Raw genomic sequence first — 17217 nt, 5'->3', positions numbered from 1 at the left:
GGAGCCAACGACACCTGAGTCCCCTGGCCGGTGAGACAAACCTCTGAGACTTCACGCAGTGAGTAACTCACGAGTCAAAGACAAGTCCCTCTGAATTTTTCACTGCACATACAAGGGTAAACTTCACCATGAAAACAACTTTCACTCATGGAAAATGAAAGTGAAAGTTGCTCAGTTGTGTCCAACTCTTTGCGACCCTATGGACTGTACAGAGCATGGAATTTTCCAGGTCAGAATACTGGAGTGGGTAGCCTTTCCCTTCTCCAGGGGATCTTCCCAACCCAGGGATTGAATTCAGGTCTCCTGCATTCCAGGTGGAATCTTTACCAGCTGAGCCACAAGTGAAGCCCAAGAATCTTGGAGTGGGTAGCCTATCCCTTCTCCAGCGGATTTTCCCGAACCAGGAATTGAGCCAGGGTCTCCCGCACTTGTGGATCCCTAATCAAATCTGGATATTGTAGGCCTGGAAAAGCTTTGCATTCCACTCCTAAGTCTGATGATAAAACCACCATTTTTCGAACTTGTTCCCATTCTGGGACTAAAGTCTCTTTGCCAGAAGCCAAATGATGACAAAAACCTATGAGTTACCTTGTACTCCTATATCTTTCTTCCTGCTTGTCATTCCCAGACCTAGATTTCCCAAGCAGGCACGAACAGACAGAGGAGAGTGGACCCAGGAGAAACCAAGGACTCTGCTGTCTCTACACCTCATCTCTGTGCCATGCCATCAGGGTGATGAACTGTAAGTAAGGACCATGGCCAAACTCTAGGTACTGGGGAAGGAAGTGCTCAGAGAACAGGCAAATTACGTTCTGTGAAAGAATCAAAATATCTATTCTCTGGTGGCATGCATCCTTCATCCACCATTATTCCCTCTCTCCTCTGGCTTCCATCCTTGATTTCTATTAATATTAACACAGATGACAAGAAGACTTATTGAAAGGATTTAAGGGAGGAGCAAACTAGGACACATTATGACAAAAATAAACCAGGCACTAACGACTTTGCACTTGAAGAATGACCATGACATTGTGACCTACCGAGGAAATAATTCAACCATTCCTTGAGCAGAGTGAAATAAACATTAAAGAATATTACAACTAACGGGTTCTTTGACAAATTTTATATTATGAAAACTTTCAGATATATACAAAATTGATGAACTCCCAATATTTCTGTCAATGACTAGCAAGGTTTTGCCACATATTACTTCATTCTTTTGTTCTTTGCTAATGTAATTTTATTAATTTTTTTTTTGCTAATGTAATTTTTAAAGCAGTAACCAGAAGCTTAACAATTCTTAGGTACAGTTATCGATTAAGAAACAGGAAAATTAACCTGTAACTAAAACAATACATTTGGATTCCCATGAGTATTAAAAAAAAAAAGTTCAATCTATCTAAGCATTTAATTATACCAACTAACTCACAGTTATCTAGTTTCTTAGTAAGCAACTATTAGAGACAGTGGGCTAGGGCCTATGAATGAACAGAAGCCGTGGCCACGGTCTGATGGGTGAATGCGGAAGACAGGGACTCTCCCGGTGGTCCAGTGGGTGAGATCGCCTTCTAGGGCAAGGGTGCAGGTTCTATCCCTGGCTGGGGAGCTAAGACTCCACGGGACTCATGGCCAAGAAACCAAAACGTAAAAAAAAAAACAAACCCAGAAACAATATTGTAACAAATTTAATACAGACTTCAAAAATGGTCCATGTGGCTGCATGAAAAAAAAATCTTAAAGTTAAAAAAAAAAAGGGAGAAGTGAGACAGACATGATGCAAAGGAAAATGAAGAGCTAACGCGCTAAGGCAGCACATGGGGAGAGCAAATTCAAACAACTGCAGAGGTTGGTGAAGAGAGAGGCCTCGGCGAGGAATCCCTTCCTGAAGGTGCAGCTGTGACGCAGGCCCCCGAGGGCAGGACTCCCTGTCTGCTCTGCCACGGCTGCATCACTAGTGCCCAGCAAAGAGGCATTTAGTCAAAATCTGCAGAACACATGAACGAGCCAGGACTCTAAGTCCAGTGCTTGCTCAACTGAGCAACTGTGTGTCCCCTCTTCCTTCCTCGATGGCAGGAAGTAAGACTAGAGCTGCACGGGAAGGACTCGGACAGGCAGAGCAGACCAGGCCAGGGCAATGAAGGTGGAGGCAGTGAGGTGGGGACACGGAGACGTGAGGACAGAAGCCGCCCGGGGCTGTAGGGGACCGTCCTTGGTGGGGGGCGTGGTGCTCTGCAGCTCGGAGAAGCAGGCATTTGCACCAGGAACAGAGAGCAGGGCGAGCTGGTGGAGGGTCTGGTGCGCTGGTCAAAGGGAGTCAGTGAGTGAGTGTGTGTGTGGGGGGGATGTAGGCGATGACTGAAAAGACACTAATACTACAAGAGAGAGATTTTGAAAGAACAGATGATAACAGGACACTCTGAAAAGAAAAACTGGGGTCAGGGAGAATTTCTCCAGTTCCGAGAGAAATTCAGGGACAATAATGATCAGGACATCAGTAAACATGGAAAACCAGGAATAATGCAATAGCTATGTTAAACATACAAAATCAACAGAGTTGGTGATGTCTGACAGGATATGAAGGTTAAAGGAAAGAAACAAATCAAATATTATCCTCAAGTTCATGATCCAACTATGCAGGGTAAATAAGATCCACAATGATGAAAGAGATGCTTCGTGCTCTTCGGTTTGCCCCCTATAACTTGGGGTACCTGTTTCATCTACTCATAGTCGTTCTCACCTGGAGTGACCCCGCCAATGCCTCCATCTAAAACTCAGGACCAGAGAAGTTAAAAGCTTGGCTTGGGGTCATAAGAGTGACCTGAGACTAAAGAGGAGACACTCTTGTCACTGAGTTCATGACCCTTTCCACTTCAGCATCATGACTAGTGTCCACGCATCTTTCCCAACAGAGCAATTATAATTCTGAGAAAGGCACGCCTGCAGCAGGCGAGGCCCCTATCTTCCAGCAGAACGCCGTGCATTCTTTCTGCCGGAGAGGAAACCGGAGCCAGGGGCAGACACATGACCCACGACCTCCCACGTGTGCACGGAGAACACACAAGAGGCGGCTGGCCAGCCCCAGGACTCAGCCTAAGAGTCTTCCGCGCCGGGCTCACAGCAACAACAGTGTACTTCTGACTGCTCAGAGTGCTTTCTGCCACCTACTCACACACCGCTACGGGCTGAGTTGGGAACTGCACATTTCCACGACACACTGTAGACAACCGAGGAGCTCGGCGAATGAGTTGTGCTAAAATTCATAACAAAGGTGAATATTAGAGCCGATTATTTACCAGCAGAGCCACGAGGCAAGCACAAGAATACTGGAGTGGGTAGCCTATCCCTTCTCCAGGGGATCTTCCCAACCCAGGAATCCAACCGGGGTCTCCCGCATTGCAGGCGGGTTCTTTACCAACTGAGTAATGCGGGAGACCTGGGTTCGATCCCTGGGTTTGGAAGATCCCCTGGAGAAGGGAAAGGCTACCCACTCCAGTATTCTGGACTAGAGAATTACAGTCCATGGGGTTGCAAAGAGTCGGACACACCGAGCAACTTTCATTTTCACTTTTCATTAGAGCCGAGGGAGAGAAGAGTAACAAAAAATACACAAACTCCTTCACTTCGAAGTGGGGGCTTTTCAGTCTTACCAGATTCATGTTCTGAAGGTAGGAGTGGGAGATACTCAAGAGGATGGGGAGCAGGAAGAGGAAGTCCACAGGAGAGGCCAGGGACAACCTGTAGTTCAGATTATTTCTAGACCAACCCTGTTTAAAGACACTTCATATGAGGAAGAAAATCTGAGTAGCAAATAAAGCAAGCTTTTGGTTTTTTGTTTTAGAATTGGAAAAATGCTGGGGCCAGGATATGAAAACAACACCTCTACCCAAGTCTTTTGAGATAGAACAGCTTACAATTTGGAACTGATAAATGAAGAAAAGGGTTGTTAAATTTTGAACAAAGGTTTTCTTTTGAGGCAAAAGGGCTTTCTCTCAGTTTCTAACCTTCTTTCCTTTAGTAACTATTAGCTGAATGTCCCTATCCACTTACAGAATGAGGAACAGACATTTTTTCCCCTTAAAATAAAAATGTGTGAGGAGACACCAGGCTTACTCTATCAGGGAGACTGAGCTTGAGTGGCTCAGCTACACAAAAGCTCCGCCAGGCCGCAGCTGGAGGGCAGGGTGAGACAGCCACGGAGAAGACAGAGCATGGCGCAGTGACCTCCTGCCCCACGTTCCCCCTGGGGCAAGAGCGCCTTTCTGGAGAAGCTGAACCCACCGAAGAAAAGACCTGCAAGAATTCTGACCTCTGGGGGTTCCCTAAGGAAAATGCCAACTCGCCATGACCACTCCACAGCACAACTCAGCCGCTGAGAAGTGCTGCCTAGGCAAACAGCTCTCAATCTGCTGCTCACTGACTAACTCTTAGACCACTGAGCAAAGGAACATCAGACAGTGGGGAACTCCTCCAACACGAAAGAAACAAGGCAAAACTAAGAGAGAGAAGGAGCCCGGGGGTCAAAGACAGAAAAACAACCTGTACATCTCATAACATCATGCATTCAGAGACAAGGGAGTATGTACGGAATCCATGAAATAAGAACAAGATGCTATTTAAAGATAAAGATAAATAAATAAAAAGGGACAATCAGGTGATGAAAAATAGCTCAGGGAAATTAAAAATATGAGAGCAAAACTCAAAATTTTAATAGAAAAATTGGAAGATAAAAATCAAGAAAATCTCCCCCAAAGAAGAACAAAATAGGAGACAAAAGATAAGAAAAATCTGAGGAACAACCCGATGTCCACCACTTACCTAATGATTCCAGACAAAACAAAAGAGAAAAAAAAAAAAAAAAGAATAAAAAGTAATTTTTCAGAACTGACAGAATAATATGAATCTTCATACTGGGAGGCCTAGCAAGAGTCTGATGAATAAAAATATGCAACAATTGACATTTCCACAAGATTTTCGAAATCCAAGGATAAGAAGATTCTAAAAACTCTTGAAGACAAAATAAAGAAAATAAATATGTGTCATGGAGAGAAATAAGAAGAGTGCCAGTGGATATCAGAAGACAGTAGAGCAACACCATCTAAATTCTGAAAGCAAATTCAGTCCAGAATTCTATACCCACACAATCTGCCATGACATTCTGATAGAGATTTTCAGAACTGCAGGCCTTCTTAAAAAGCTGCTGGAAGATGAGTGAGGAGACAGACACGGGATGCAGGCCAGAGCAGGTAACAGGAGCCAGGTGGAGTGGACCATCGACGGGGATAGGAACAAGGCAAATCCAACAGCCAGTCCAGAGTGAACGGGCCGGGAGGGTCTGAGGAGGGCAGTGTCCTGGGGAAAACACCGAGCTGACAGACCATCAGACATAAATGACACAGCAGAAAGTGTTGTACGCTGTGCCTAGTAGAGAGTATGGGGAAAATTACAGTTACACCTCGCTCCCCCACCAGAAAACATCACAAACGTGTTAGAGTACACTACTTGGCTTAGCAGGGAACACTATTTAGTCATAAAAATATAAACACCAAACACTAAAATAACACTATAATAAATAATAAGAATAATGCATCAGTATTTTGAGTGGTAAAAGGCCTGAATTCTAACCTACCAAAATAAAAATCCAGATAACGTCAGGAACTAACACATGAAGAAAGTCAATGTAAGATCTGTGCTTTAAATGTAAAGATAAATACCGTATAAGATACCATGTGAAAAATGAAGGTGCTGTAAGAAACAGGCATAGGAGATAAAGAGGCGAGGGGGTATGACGGAGGAATGTTGTTTTTTGTGCTGTTCAGTGCAGCTTAATTTTTTAAATCTATGTGCATATATTACTTTGGAACCAGGATTCAAATTCAGACAGTGTGGACCCAAATCTGGAGCTCTTAACTTTGAAAGAAGGCAGGAAAATTTATAATCCATCAATTATTTTGGAGACAGCTATCTGATTGTCTTTCACCTCCTGATAAGCCTAGGCAATCAAAAGCAATCAGACTAACAGACACGAGTAAGGAGAAAGCATTTATTTTCTCGTATCTAAAATCCTATATTTTTCTATCAACAACAAGAGAAAACACAGCCTAAACAGCAAGAGCAGCAGAAAAGGAAAAGTTGGAAAAAACTGCAGTCACACAAACTATAGTTAAAAAATGACTAAGTTTCTTTGATATATGAATTTGTTGGAAAACCATTTATCAACAGCCTGTTTCTCTCCAGCAGAGTCCCTCAAGCCGAGAGCCATGTCATTCCCCTTTGACTGATTAATTAGCCAATCAGGGGACATTTTTCATTGTGAGGCATGATGGTTTATTCCAGCTAATGTTTGGTCTCTAATGGCAACATATTAAAGCCAACTCGGCTATTTTAGCCCCGTGGAGTGACCAAAAGGAAAGGATAGAAGATAAATCAAAAGAGCTCCCTTCAGTTTCCCTTCAGTCCTTAACAAAACCCCCAAGGAGCAAATGGCTGGGGGAAAGATCCTCTACCAATAAAGAGAAAAAACAAAGAAAAGAAGGGTGGAAATGCCTTCAAGCCCGGGGGATCCTTTCCTGCTTCTGAAGAGCAATAATTTATCCTCTGTTGATTAACAGACCACTGATAGAACAGGCACCAAAAAGTCAATACCTAGCTCTTCTTGCTTTTATCAAAAGCTGTGCTCAATAGAAAATCCCGCTCTGCAATGCTTCCTCCTCACTTGGAACGGTTTCACCCGCACTCTGAATTAGACACGGCCAGCGAGGAACCTGATTGAAGGCACTATTTATACACCTGAAGAGAGGCAGCTACCCACTGTGCTACACGTGCTCTAAGCTTCTTACCCTTCTCTGTGCCCTTGACAGGCAAAGCATGGAGAAGGAGAACTTGGAGTATCAGAGGAATACAAGCTCCTACAGAAGACAGATATGAGTATTCACATATCCAGGAGACAGGAAGCACATCTTAGACACGCTCAGTATATACTGCCAAAACACTCAACAAGACAGTCCAAGCAGCTAGTCTCCACTATGCAATTCCACTCTTGCGTACATAACACTGCCCAGCTTTCTCACTTGATGGTAAGTGAAGGATTACAAACTAGCAGTCTGCGTCTGGTGAGATCACTGACTCCATCATCATGGTTATTATTTTGTGAATCTTGCACACTTTCAGACCAGGCTATGAGTTTCCCTGGTTCCCTGTCATCTTAAAGTCAGACTACGCACACATTTCCAGTCACATGCCTGGATCCACTGGCATTTGAGTGTGAGGCCTGGGAAGAGCTGTTACTCACGGTACATATTCTTTTTTGTGCTTTGTCTATTCAGGGACTCCTGCCCTTTGGTTCTAGGTTTGGGCGCATCAATTTTCTCTGCAGCTGTTTCTAACTTCTCCAGTAGTCGTGTTAACAATGCCCTAGTCTGTGTTGTTCCCCCAAGGATTAAAGTATATATCAACAGCTGAGTTCAATTCAACAAAACCTTTGTTGAGAACCTACTCCATGGCAGGCCTGGTTCTAGGTGGTATGGAGTACAAAACTCCTGCCCTCTAGGAGGTTCCAGTCTACTAAGGAAAGACAGACGGTACAAGCAAACTATTTAGTACCTCAGATAGTGACAACTGCTATGGAGAAAAATAAAGCAAAGGAGAGGGGACAAGAGTATCAGGGATTTTTGTTGTTATTGTTTGTATTTTCTGCTATAAATTAGGGTGTCAAGGAAGGCCAGCTGAGGCGACATTTGCACAAAAATGTGAGCTGGGGACAAGCACTCCATGCAGAGGAGCCACCAAGTGCTGAGAGTCAAGGCAGGAGCCCTCCTGAAGTACTGGAGGAACTGGAGGCCAGAGCGACAAGGGCAGAGCTGCAGGGAGAACCAGCCGAGGATGGCAGTGACCATGAGTGTGTGAGAGCTGGGAGGTGTCGTCACGCAGGACTTCAGGCCCCTGGGAGGGAAACCTGCTATTTCACCTCAACATTATTTGATTTCTTATTTAAACACATCAAACAATTCAGACTCATCTCCTGGAAAAAGGACATAAGTAGATAAAGTCAAAATTGCCCACATACCTGAAGATAAGGAAGAGCAATCGCAGTAACGGTCTCTCCTTTGTAGTCTAGGAAAATGTAAACCCTCAAGTCAAGTACCGTTTCAAATGTGAGTATTTCATGTGTTCGCTTTCCTCCAGAATCAGAGAACCTTCGACCCGGAAGTGCTCACATGCACGGCGTTCACGCTCCCCTATTACAAGACGGCCTCCAGGAAGCTGGCCACGTGGTGCATCCTGCACGGCTGGCCCGCTCTGCCAGCCCACGCTGTTTCCTTTCTCTGAGGAGGAATCTTTCTATGAATTTCATCCACCAGTTCCAGTCTGTCCTCTGAAGTTTACCAAACCAATCTGTTCCTTTCCTAGAGGACCCCTGAAACCATTCACACCTTCAAAGTCAGGGTCTCTCTGTAGTCCAGGCAGAATTTCCTAACTGCTCATCTGCTAATTCCCCGTGCAAAACTTGCTTTCCAGATCGCTTCGGCCCAAGTGCCACGCTCTAAACACATTCTTATACAGCACCCAGTTCAAATACAGTCACCAGTGCAGAAAACACCCCCAACATCTGTTGCTTCCAGCTGCTCTTAAAGCACCCCAAGCCTGAACTCAGGACAGTTACCATACTGCATTTCTTATTTTGACTTAGGTCAAACTTGTGGTCAGTTTACATGTTCCCAGCCTCTAAGTTAATTCTCATTCAGATGAGTTCTTTTCAAAGATTCAATGAGATCTTACACATCTTCACAAATTTGATCTATCTGGCTTTGGTCAAATGCCCCAGCTCAGAGAGAGTATTGTGAATCTTGATTCAAAATCAATGGTCAACACGCTGATAAAAATTACTGAAGTCATCACTGCTGGCAAAAAAATACAGACCTAAAATGTGATAATGAGCTTGTTTGTGGGCTTAGTTTAATTTTACTGCTAACCAAAAGGTGCTTCCTTGTAAAATGACCTTAGCAAACTCTAGGCTGGGAAAGCAACTCAATTCATGAATGGTGATGCCAGGTCCAGGTGAGGAGAGGGAGGCAGAGTGACAGAGACTTGTAGGAGGAAGCGAAATTCAAATTCAAGAGTGCACATCTAGCAAACCACTTACAAAACTCAACCCAATTCACAAAAAAGAACATGAAAATTCAAAACTAATGAGAAACAACCAACCAACCAGGGACTTCCGTGGTTGTCCAGTGGCTAAGACTCTGGGCTTCCAATGCAGGGGCCCGGGTTTCCATCCCTGGTCAGGGAACTAGCTCCCACATGCTGCAACTAAAGATCTCATGTGAAATCAATCAACTAATCAATCAATAATTCTTTTTTTTCAAATTTAACCAACCAAAAAAGAAAAGTCTGCTTGGAAGTTAGTTTTCAGATTTCACAATCAGCAAGAAATGGGAGACACTAAAAAACTATTTCCATTAGTTCCTATCTGGTTGAACTTCCTGATACTCCTTTTTTTTTTTTTCCTTCTCTCAATTTTTCCCTCCCCCACATTCCCAGTTTCCTTCCGCTATCCAGCTTGTTTCCTGTTTCAGCCTTATCACTACAGAAAATACTCCTAAACCACATAGAGGATCGAGAGTGTGCCCCAGCATTCCTGCTCTGTTTCTCTAAACAACACGCCTCTGGCTCAGGCTTTTGGCAAAGGGTGTTCTTCCCTGAGGTTAGTCTAGTCCACACACCAGGAGGAAAAAAAACCCAGATAATACACACTGTTTTTAAGGCTCCTTGTAATCTATCAACTGTTATTATCATCTATCAATCATTACTAAGAGGATCACATTTAGCCTTTGTGTGAAGCCTCTAAAAGTTTTTTTTTTGGTAACTTTGTCTGGAAAGTACTGTTAGTAATAAACATAAATAGCTCTATACACAGTTGAAAATCAGTGTTGAGACACAACGTATCAATCGTAGGTGGTTTCATACCTCAGGGGTCCTCTTCTGTCTTTTTCCAAAAATGCAGTCAAGATCTGTTTGGCTCCGAGATGAGAGATCCTTCCCTAGAAATACATGATGCCTTCAGTAATACATTCTAGAATAAGAAGCACAAATATAAACTATAAAACTGGGTTTGGGAAATAAATAAACAATTTTGTAAATGACCAACTTTCTCTTTCCCTTTCACTGACTTTTGCTGTTTTTCAGTTGCCAAGTCTTGCCTGTCTCCTTGCAGCTCCATGGACTGTAGCAGGCTGGGCCTCCCTGTCCCTCACCATCTCCCAGAGTTTGCTCAAACTCATGTCCATTGAGTCAGTGATGCCCTCCAACCATCTCATCCTCTGCTGCCCCCTTCTCCTTTTGCCTTCAATCTTATCCAGCATCAGGGTCACACTGTTTAATCACTAAATACAATTAATTAAACTTAAAAATTAAACAAGTGAACCAGAACCCAACAAGCCTGAGCATGCAGGTGGAGAGGAAAACTAAATTCTCAAGCTAGCTCTACTACTGGTACACTTTCAAGGTATAATTTCTGGGCCTCTGGGTTCCCTTAGTAAACAGTAAAATTCTGTTACTTCAAGGAGACAGGAGTTATACTCAATGAGGGTTACAAAATGCAGAATAAAAATATGCTGCTAAGATACATAGCTCCAAAACCCCACCTGTGCACAGGAAAGAGAACATTCTGTATTGACACATACAAGCTCAGTAATTAATTGAATGTATGAAATTTTTTTATAAATACAAATTAAAATTGCTGCATTAGGGTGAAAAGATTTCAGACTTTTTCTGTTTGTTTTTTTCACTGTAATAGTGTTATCATTTTAAATAAAAGGATAAGTAGTAAGTAGGAAATTAAATGGCTTCTGGCAAACTGGTATCCAAAGGACCCTTGATTCTTATTAAAAACACTAAACTCTTTAACTTAATTTCAAACCCACAAACCAACTAATTTAAAACTCACTTCTATGGAATTTCCACTTCTACCGACAATACTGTGTGAGCAGCCAACCAAATCTAGTCCCATTTGTCAACTTCATGGTAGATGTATATATAAAGTCTGGAAGCTCCGGGGGAGTGAGGCTCTGGCTTAGACACAGGAATCTGTTTTGAGTTGGAAGCCTGAGTTCCACTGTCACGGATTCAGTTATCTTCTTGGCTTCCTGCAGCAACCTGACTTGGCACAGCACTGTCGTGACCCAGAAGGGTTCCAGTTCACTGGCTACCGCTGGGGCATTCAAATATGATATTGCTCAGTGACTCCATGAAATTAAAAAAAAAAAAAAACACCCTGCAATGTAATGCAAAACCAGGTGCCCAAACCAGTCTCTGAGGCTGCCGTACCAGACTCCTAAGTCCAGTCGGCGTGACCTGTTACCACCTGGAGGGCAGGCTCTGCATTGCTCTCACCCCTCTGCCTGAGCTGGAAATAAAGAAAGCTTCCTGGTTCTAGCTGCTTAGTCCATAGAGCCCAGACAGATGATCCCAGAGGAAGCCTACTCATGAGCAAAATGAAGCCTCCCAGATGGAAACGCAGACAATGAACCGGAATAGTGGAGGATAAAGCTGGCCACTGAGGGGAGACGTGGGCAACCCTCAGGAGGCCTGAGGTCTGTTCTGAGCTTAGTCCTCAGTGTAACCCGTTCCACACTGCAGAGAACATTCAGGGCGGCAGCTTCTATTTCAGAAAAAGGAGTTGTACTGGGATCAAAATACGTACTGGCCACCCACCCCTAAGCTAGCTTCTGAAATGGAACAGACACCCTAAAAGAAATGCAAATGACAATCACTTTTACAACAACTCAACTAAAAAGAATGCTGGAGGGATTAGAAAGCGGGGGGACGGACATGCAAGATCACAATTCTAAAACAGGATGTCAAAACATGAACACACGGAGATGAAAAATGAAGCTAAAAATCAAAGGGAAGCTGTCAAGCTAATAAGAGAATGTACCAATGAAAGTGCAAGTGTTTCTAAAGTTTTGGTGACGGGTTCTTGTATCAGAAATGCTTATCCTTTAGCAAAGTTCACTTAAGCAAATGTGGAAACCAGGACTGTTACAGGCCTTGCTCTGGATTTGATCTGGAAAACAAAACATAGAGAAGAATTAAGAGTCAGAGACCAAAGGAAAGGAACTTAAAGGCAGATGAAACTGTGAAGATGGAAGTGATATTGAAATAGTCATTAGTTAATGGTCCTGGTTGACTAGTTTATAAATGTTATAAAATTATGGCCAGTTTTGAATACAATATGTATATTAAAAATGAGTTTGAAAGTTACTGGTCTCCATTCTCAATCATGGTCAACTCACAGCAAACACTGTTGATGAACTTCTCTTAGAGAAAAGGACATCAAATCATTGAACAGAATAGGAAATATATGACATCTGCCTGGATTTGGTTTCTGTACTCACTAGTCTTCAACTGGCCACAATACTCCAAGAACCAAGGATAAAAAGATTCCAGTAGCCAAGCTGATGTAACAAAGTCATGAAAGGATGACCTGATTCTTTCAGAGAACAGCACTTTACTTATGATCATTTTAGCTGTTTTTCTAATAATGAGGACTTTCAGGTGTTCCCTTCAATCAGTGTAGCAATTTGGAGAGAAGAACATGTCCCCTACAGCCAGACTCACTTATAACACCAAGAAGCCCACATGGGAAGCAAGTAAAACTGTAAAAAACCAACACAAGAACTTAAGAATCATGGAGATGTAGAGCCTCTCTCAGTTCAAGGGCAAAAGTCATACAGAGCCCAACAAGGGAGCACTGTGTTATAACCAGAGCTCAAAACACTGAGTTTTTTAACTCGTAGTAAAGGTACAGGGAAAGGAAATGCAGGTTGAAAAATACACCAGTTAAATAAAAAACACTGAAGTGTTACATAGGTAGCTAGCTTCACTTGCTTCAAAAATTTATTTGCATACCCCAATCAAGAAGGATAAAACAGACAATATTATATTTTGACTTTGTTTTTTAATGAAAACATATAGAACAGATAATAAGCCGAGGAATGGAAGATGAGGAAACTTCTCTGAAAGGGTAATAATGTGAGAAAATCAGGAAACCTGAAAGAATCGAAACGGGGTGAAATGAGATCTTCACACCTGATAATAAGACAGTTGGAATATTTTTTTAAAGCCTGCAATGGTGCTCCTTTACACTTAAATGTCAAAAGAGCCAGAAGAAGGAGAACACCCACCTCTAGCAGAGTCTGGCTGCAGGGAGCCAGCCTTGCCAGGACACTAAAGTCGGTGTCAGACGAGCAGCTGACCACCAGGACACGCGAGACGAGTACGAGTACTTTCCTTATTTAAGGAGTGAAGTATCACAGATTGTTACAGGAAAAAGAAGTCTAAATACAACGAAGCTGCACAAGTGCTGTCTACACAACCTTCCACCCACTCAGCCACCGCACGACTGGGAGCAAAAAGCCAGGCTTTCTGGACAACCTCGCTCTGTTAAATATTAAAAACATCAAAAGTGGCTTTGGAGAAATTGCCATCTTCCCTAATTTTCTTTTCTCTGTGGGTACAGCCTCACCAAACGTTTTTTAGATTAAAAGAAACCACCACTGAGTTTAGGCCCTTAAACAAATATGGATGAAATTAACATCTTGAAATTATGTAATAAATTACGTCGACTTTAAATGATAAACTTAGGATGAGAGAAAGGAATAATTATGTATCAGAACTAAAATGCTACAGCCAATATTTAAGCAGTAACAAATTTTACAATACTGTTCGCTGCTGTAATCTCTCTGCAGTGAAATTTTTATCTTCATTTTTCTCACCGAGCTAAATAAAATGCTGCCTTCTCGTGTTTGGGGTTTCTGGACCATTGATGGAGCTATAATATGAACCCTCCTCATCCAATGAGTGAGTTACTGTAAAAGCAGATCCCTGAGCTAAAATCCTTATCATCCATTATGCTGAACACCCATGATTTCCATATAATGGCATCATTTCTGATAAATTCTGAAAAAGAACCTATTTTAGAACTCAACAATGACTTAAAAAGATCTTTCATTTCACAAAAAAAGGAGACTGAGGCTGACAGAAGGCAAGAGGTTAAGTGATTTGTCTGAGAGTCACAGCCAGAAGCCAGGTTCCTGTGGCCTAAGATAGTCTGCCGTGGAGGAGACACAGTTTATCATTCACATTCAATGACAACAGTTGCTCTACAAGGGAGACTTCTTTCAATAAATTAAAGCACTTTAAAATAAACTTACACTGTGGACTGTTAAAATAGATGGCAACTGATTATTTCCTCACTACCTGGATTCCTGCCTCCTCCTGTGTTCTCTACTGATTTCCACTCCGCTTTTCCCCTGTTTTCCCACTCATTCTCTATCTTTGTAATATATCTTGAATTATCTTCCCTGCATTCCATTGCCCCCCTTCTCCCCAAACAAAGCTAATTAATAAGCAAACCTCATATTATTTTATTTTTAAGATTTTTTTTTAAGTCTTCAATTGAACTCATTACAATATTGCTTCGGTTTTATGTTTTTTGGTCCTGAGGCATGTGGGATCCTAACTCCCTGACCAGGGAATGAACCTGCACTCCCTGCATTGGAAAGCGAAGTCTTAACCACTGGTCCACCAGGGAAGTCCCACAAACTTCATTTCAAAACAGAGAAAAAGAAGGAATAACACACCAAGCAGGCTGACAGGGTGAACTGGCAAGGGGATGGCTTAACTAGAAACAGAAAGAAGACGCTCCCGGCATCCACAGATTAAAGTAGATCGAAGAGGTTTATTCTGGCTTCAGCAAATGCTTCAGGTGAAATCACACATGCAGGCTGCCATAAGAAGAAGATTCTGTTGCAAAAGTGAAAGCTTAAAAGGCTGCCATGCTATCCAAAAGTCACAGGGCACTTTTAATTTCATTAGTTTGCTAAGCACCCTGCTCCTGTATCTATTTTTTTCCCCTATAGGGTCTAATGAAAAGGAAGGATATTTCAGGGATGGGGGTGAAGTGACCATTTAGCCCCTCCTGGAAAGGACTGATGGGCGACCAACGACTGTTTTCTGTCCTGCAGCAGGTCAGGAGTGGAGAGAAGCTCTGCTTAGGGCCATACCGGAGAATGACAGAGAAGGTTCTACCCTGGGAGAAAGACGAGGGGCTAACGTGATGAGCCAGATGACTATGCCTGCTAGGAGACGGAAGGGGGAAGCCCCAGTCTCTCTCTGCACACGTCCCCAAAACTAATCAGCTCTGCCATGAGCCCTCCGTCACACCGAGCCCAGTCTACCTTGTGGGGTCCTGCTCCAAATGAGAACCACCATGAAGAGTTTAGAGCAGTGGAAACTCCAGCTCCCTACTGCTGTTCAGGCGGTTCTAGGAATCAGGGAATTCCCAATCACGTCAACAAGACTAAAGCAAAGATATGCTTTTCCTGCCATATAGAGGTAGAAATATACATCCAGTCTTCCATAGATGAACCATCACAAGGTGACTAGATAACATAATTATCATCATACTTATACTTTAAGTATATTAATATGATAAACAGGGGTTTATACCTGGGAAGTATGCTTAATACATGACAATGGGAAAATATCTGGGGAGTTGATGAGGTCAAGTTAAATGGTTTCTTTCCAATACAAGACTGCCACCTCCTGGTTATAGAGGACAGCTGCACCCACGACTGACCACGTACAGCCCTGGAACCGGAGTCGGGAGGTGACGATGGAGGAAGACAAGTTTTCTAACACTACCTTTGCAGTGACCGTGTGCGGGGAGCCGGTGAGGCATTCCACTCGTGACAAAGGTCATGAGGAAGGAGGCTCGGCATACGCAAAGGCGGGATCGAGCCTCAGGAGTCCCCCCGGATATTCTCGAGCATTTTCCCCCAAAAAACCAGAGTCTGCCTACTTTATTGCTTTGTGCTCTCACCTCTGACTTTACTGGGGGCTGTCCCCTACCACCATCTCGCTCTCTCTGTCAAAGAGTTAACTTACAGCTCCAATTAATAAAGTTCCTGGGCAATTAGGAGTGTTTAAATCCAAACCCCTCTGATGGCTCTCTAACTCGCCTGACAAGTTTACCCGGACTCCTGCAGCTATGCATACGATTGTTTACAGTCTCCCAGCCTCTAGAGGCATGGGAAGCTTAAGTTATTCAAATAGCTTAGAGCCTCTCAGAGAGTTAAAAACTGTCAGAATAAACTAGTAAAGGATTTCATTGATGAGTCAATGCTTGTTGCCAAGTTTTCACATCCCCTGAATTGTATCCTTGAATATGTATCAATTAATAGTGGGTATGTAGAAAAAATAAGTAGTGGCCTTGGTGTTAGTAACTTTAGACCCTTAAGGTAATAAATTCTTTCTTTGTTGTAAACCCATTACACATCCGCCCTATAGGAATGCAATTTTATCTTTGGAAGATGGTGCCAAACCTTGAAATAATTACTCTTAGAGAAAGTAAGTCTTTGTTGATAAGTCCTTGTCAAGAGTCATAAAATGTTAGTAGGCCTTCTGGCCAGAAGATGATGTAAATCACCTAAACCATTTGTATACGATACATTTGCAGGAAAGAAACCCTGGTTTTTGATAAGAATCAAAGACTGCTGACTTTGCATCCCCTATTATCCTCTATGTGTAACTTAGGGTATAAAAGCCCCTGTTGAAAATAAAGCTACGGGCCTTGTTCACCAGCGCTTGGTCTCCCCATGTCATTCTTCCCTCTAACCTCCAGCTGAGTCTCCATCTGGAGCGCGGAACCCACCACGCTTACTAATTATGCCTGGGCTTCTAAGACCCACTCGAGAAGGTGTCTAGGGTGAGGCACCTTCCGCTATTCGAGAGGGCGCCTGCGGCCTACGTAAGTGGCGCAAACTTCTTGTCTTGAAGTTTTATTGGTCTCCCGCGTAAACCAAGCTACTCAGCTTCTTTTCTCCACTGAATTTTCCTACTGAGCTATCCTCATTCTATTGTTCTCTATATCTCTAATTAGCATATAAATAGTCGCCTAGGCCGTCTCTCCTTCGAATACCCTGGATCAGCTGGGGCAGGTCCCCAGCAACCGTGGAACAGTTAAGTCTGCACTCCATGAACCAGAGAAACGGTGTGGAACAGTAGAAGAGTTAACTCGGGAGTGAGATCTTTCATACTGGAGAACTCAATATTGGGCACTTCATGAATGTTTATGAATCTCATATAGATTCTATGTGATTCTCTAAATGGGTCCATTTTAAAAGCTTTTCGACACCAAAATTAAACTCTAAAAAAAGC

At 43.0% G+C, this 17217-nt stretch overlaps 1 protein-coding gene across 3 annotated transcripts in view; it reads right to left on the bottom strand.

Moving 5' to 3' along the window:
- Nucleotides 1-17217, bottom strand: part of PINX1 (PIN2 (TERF1) interacting telomerase inhibitor 1) — a 66273-nt gene that overhangs the window by 31242 nt on the left and 17814 nt on the right. For 2 of the 3 annotated variants that reach the window (XM_086414746.1, XM_086414747.1), the window contains exon 6: nucleotides 9964-10037. In XM_086414746.1, coding sequence (XP_086270872.1) covers nucleotides 9964-10037 — 74 coding nt within the window. Of the gene's footprint in view, nucleotides 1-9963; nucleotides 10038-11205; nucleotides 12062-17217 lie in introns of those variants that run through there. The other variant, XM_086414748.1, reaches the window with a different exon arrangement.

Source organism: Bos grunniens, chromosome 8 (genome assembly GCF_055505025.1).
Source record: "Bos grunniens cultivar Pamir isolate PY7600 chromosome 8, Bosgru_T2T1.0, whole genome shotgun sequence".
Lineage (NCBI taxonomy): Eukaryota > Metazoa > Chordata > Mammalia > Artiodactyla > Bovidae > Bos > Bos grunniens.
Note: the sequence above shows the minus strand (reverse complement) of the source record. Positions and strands in the feature narration are given on the sequence as shown.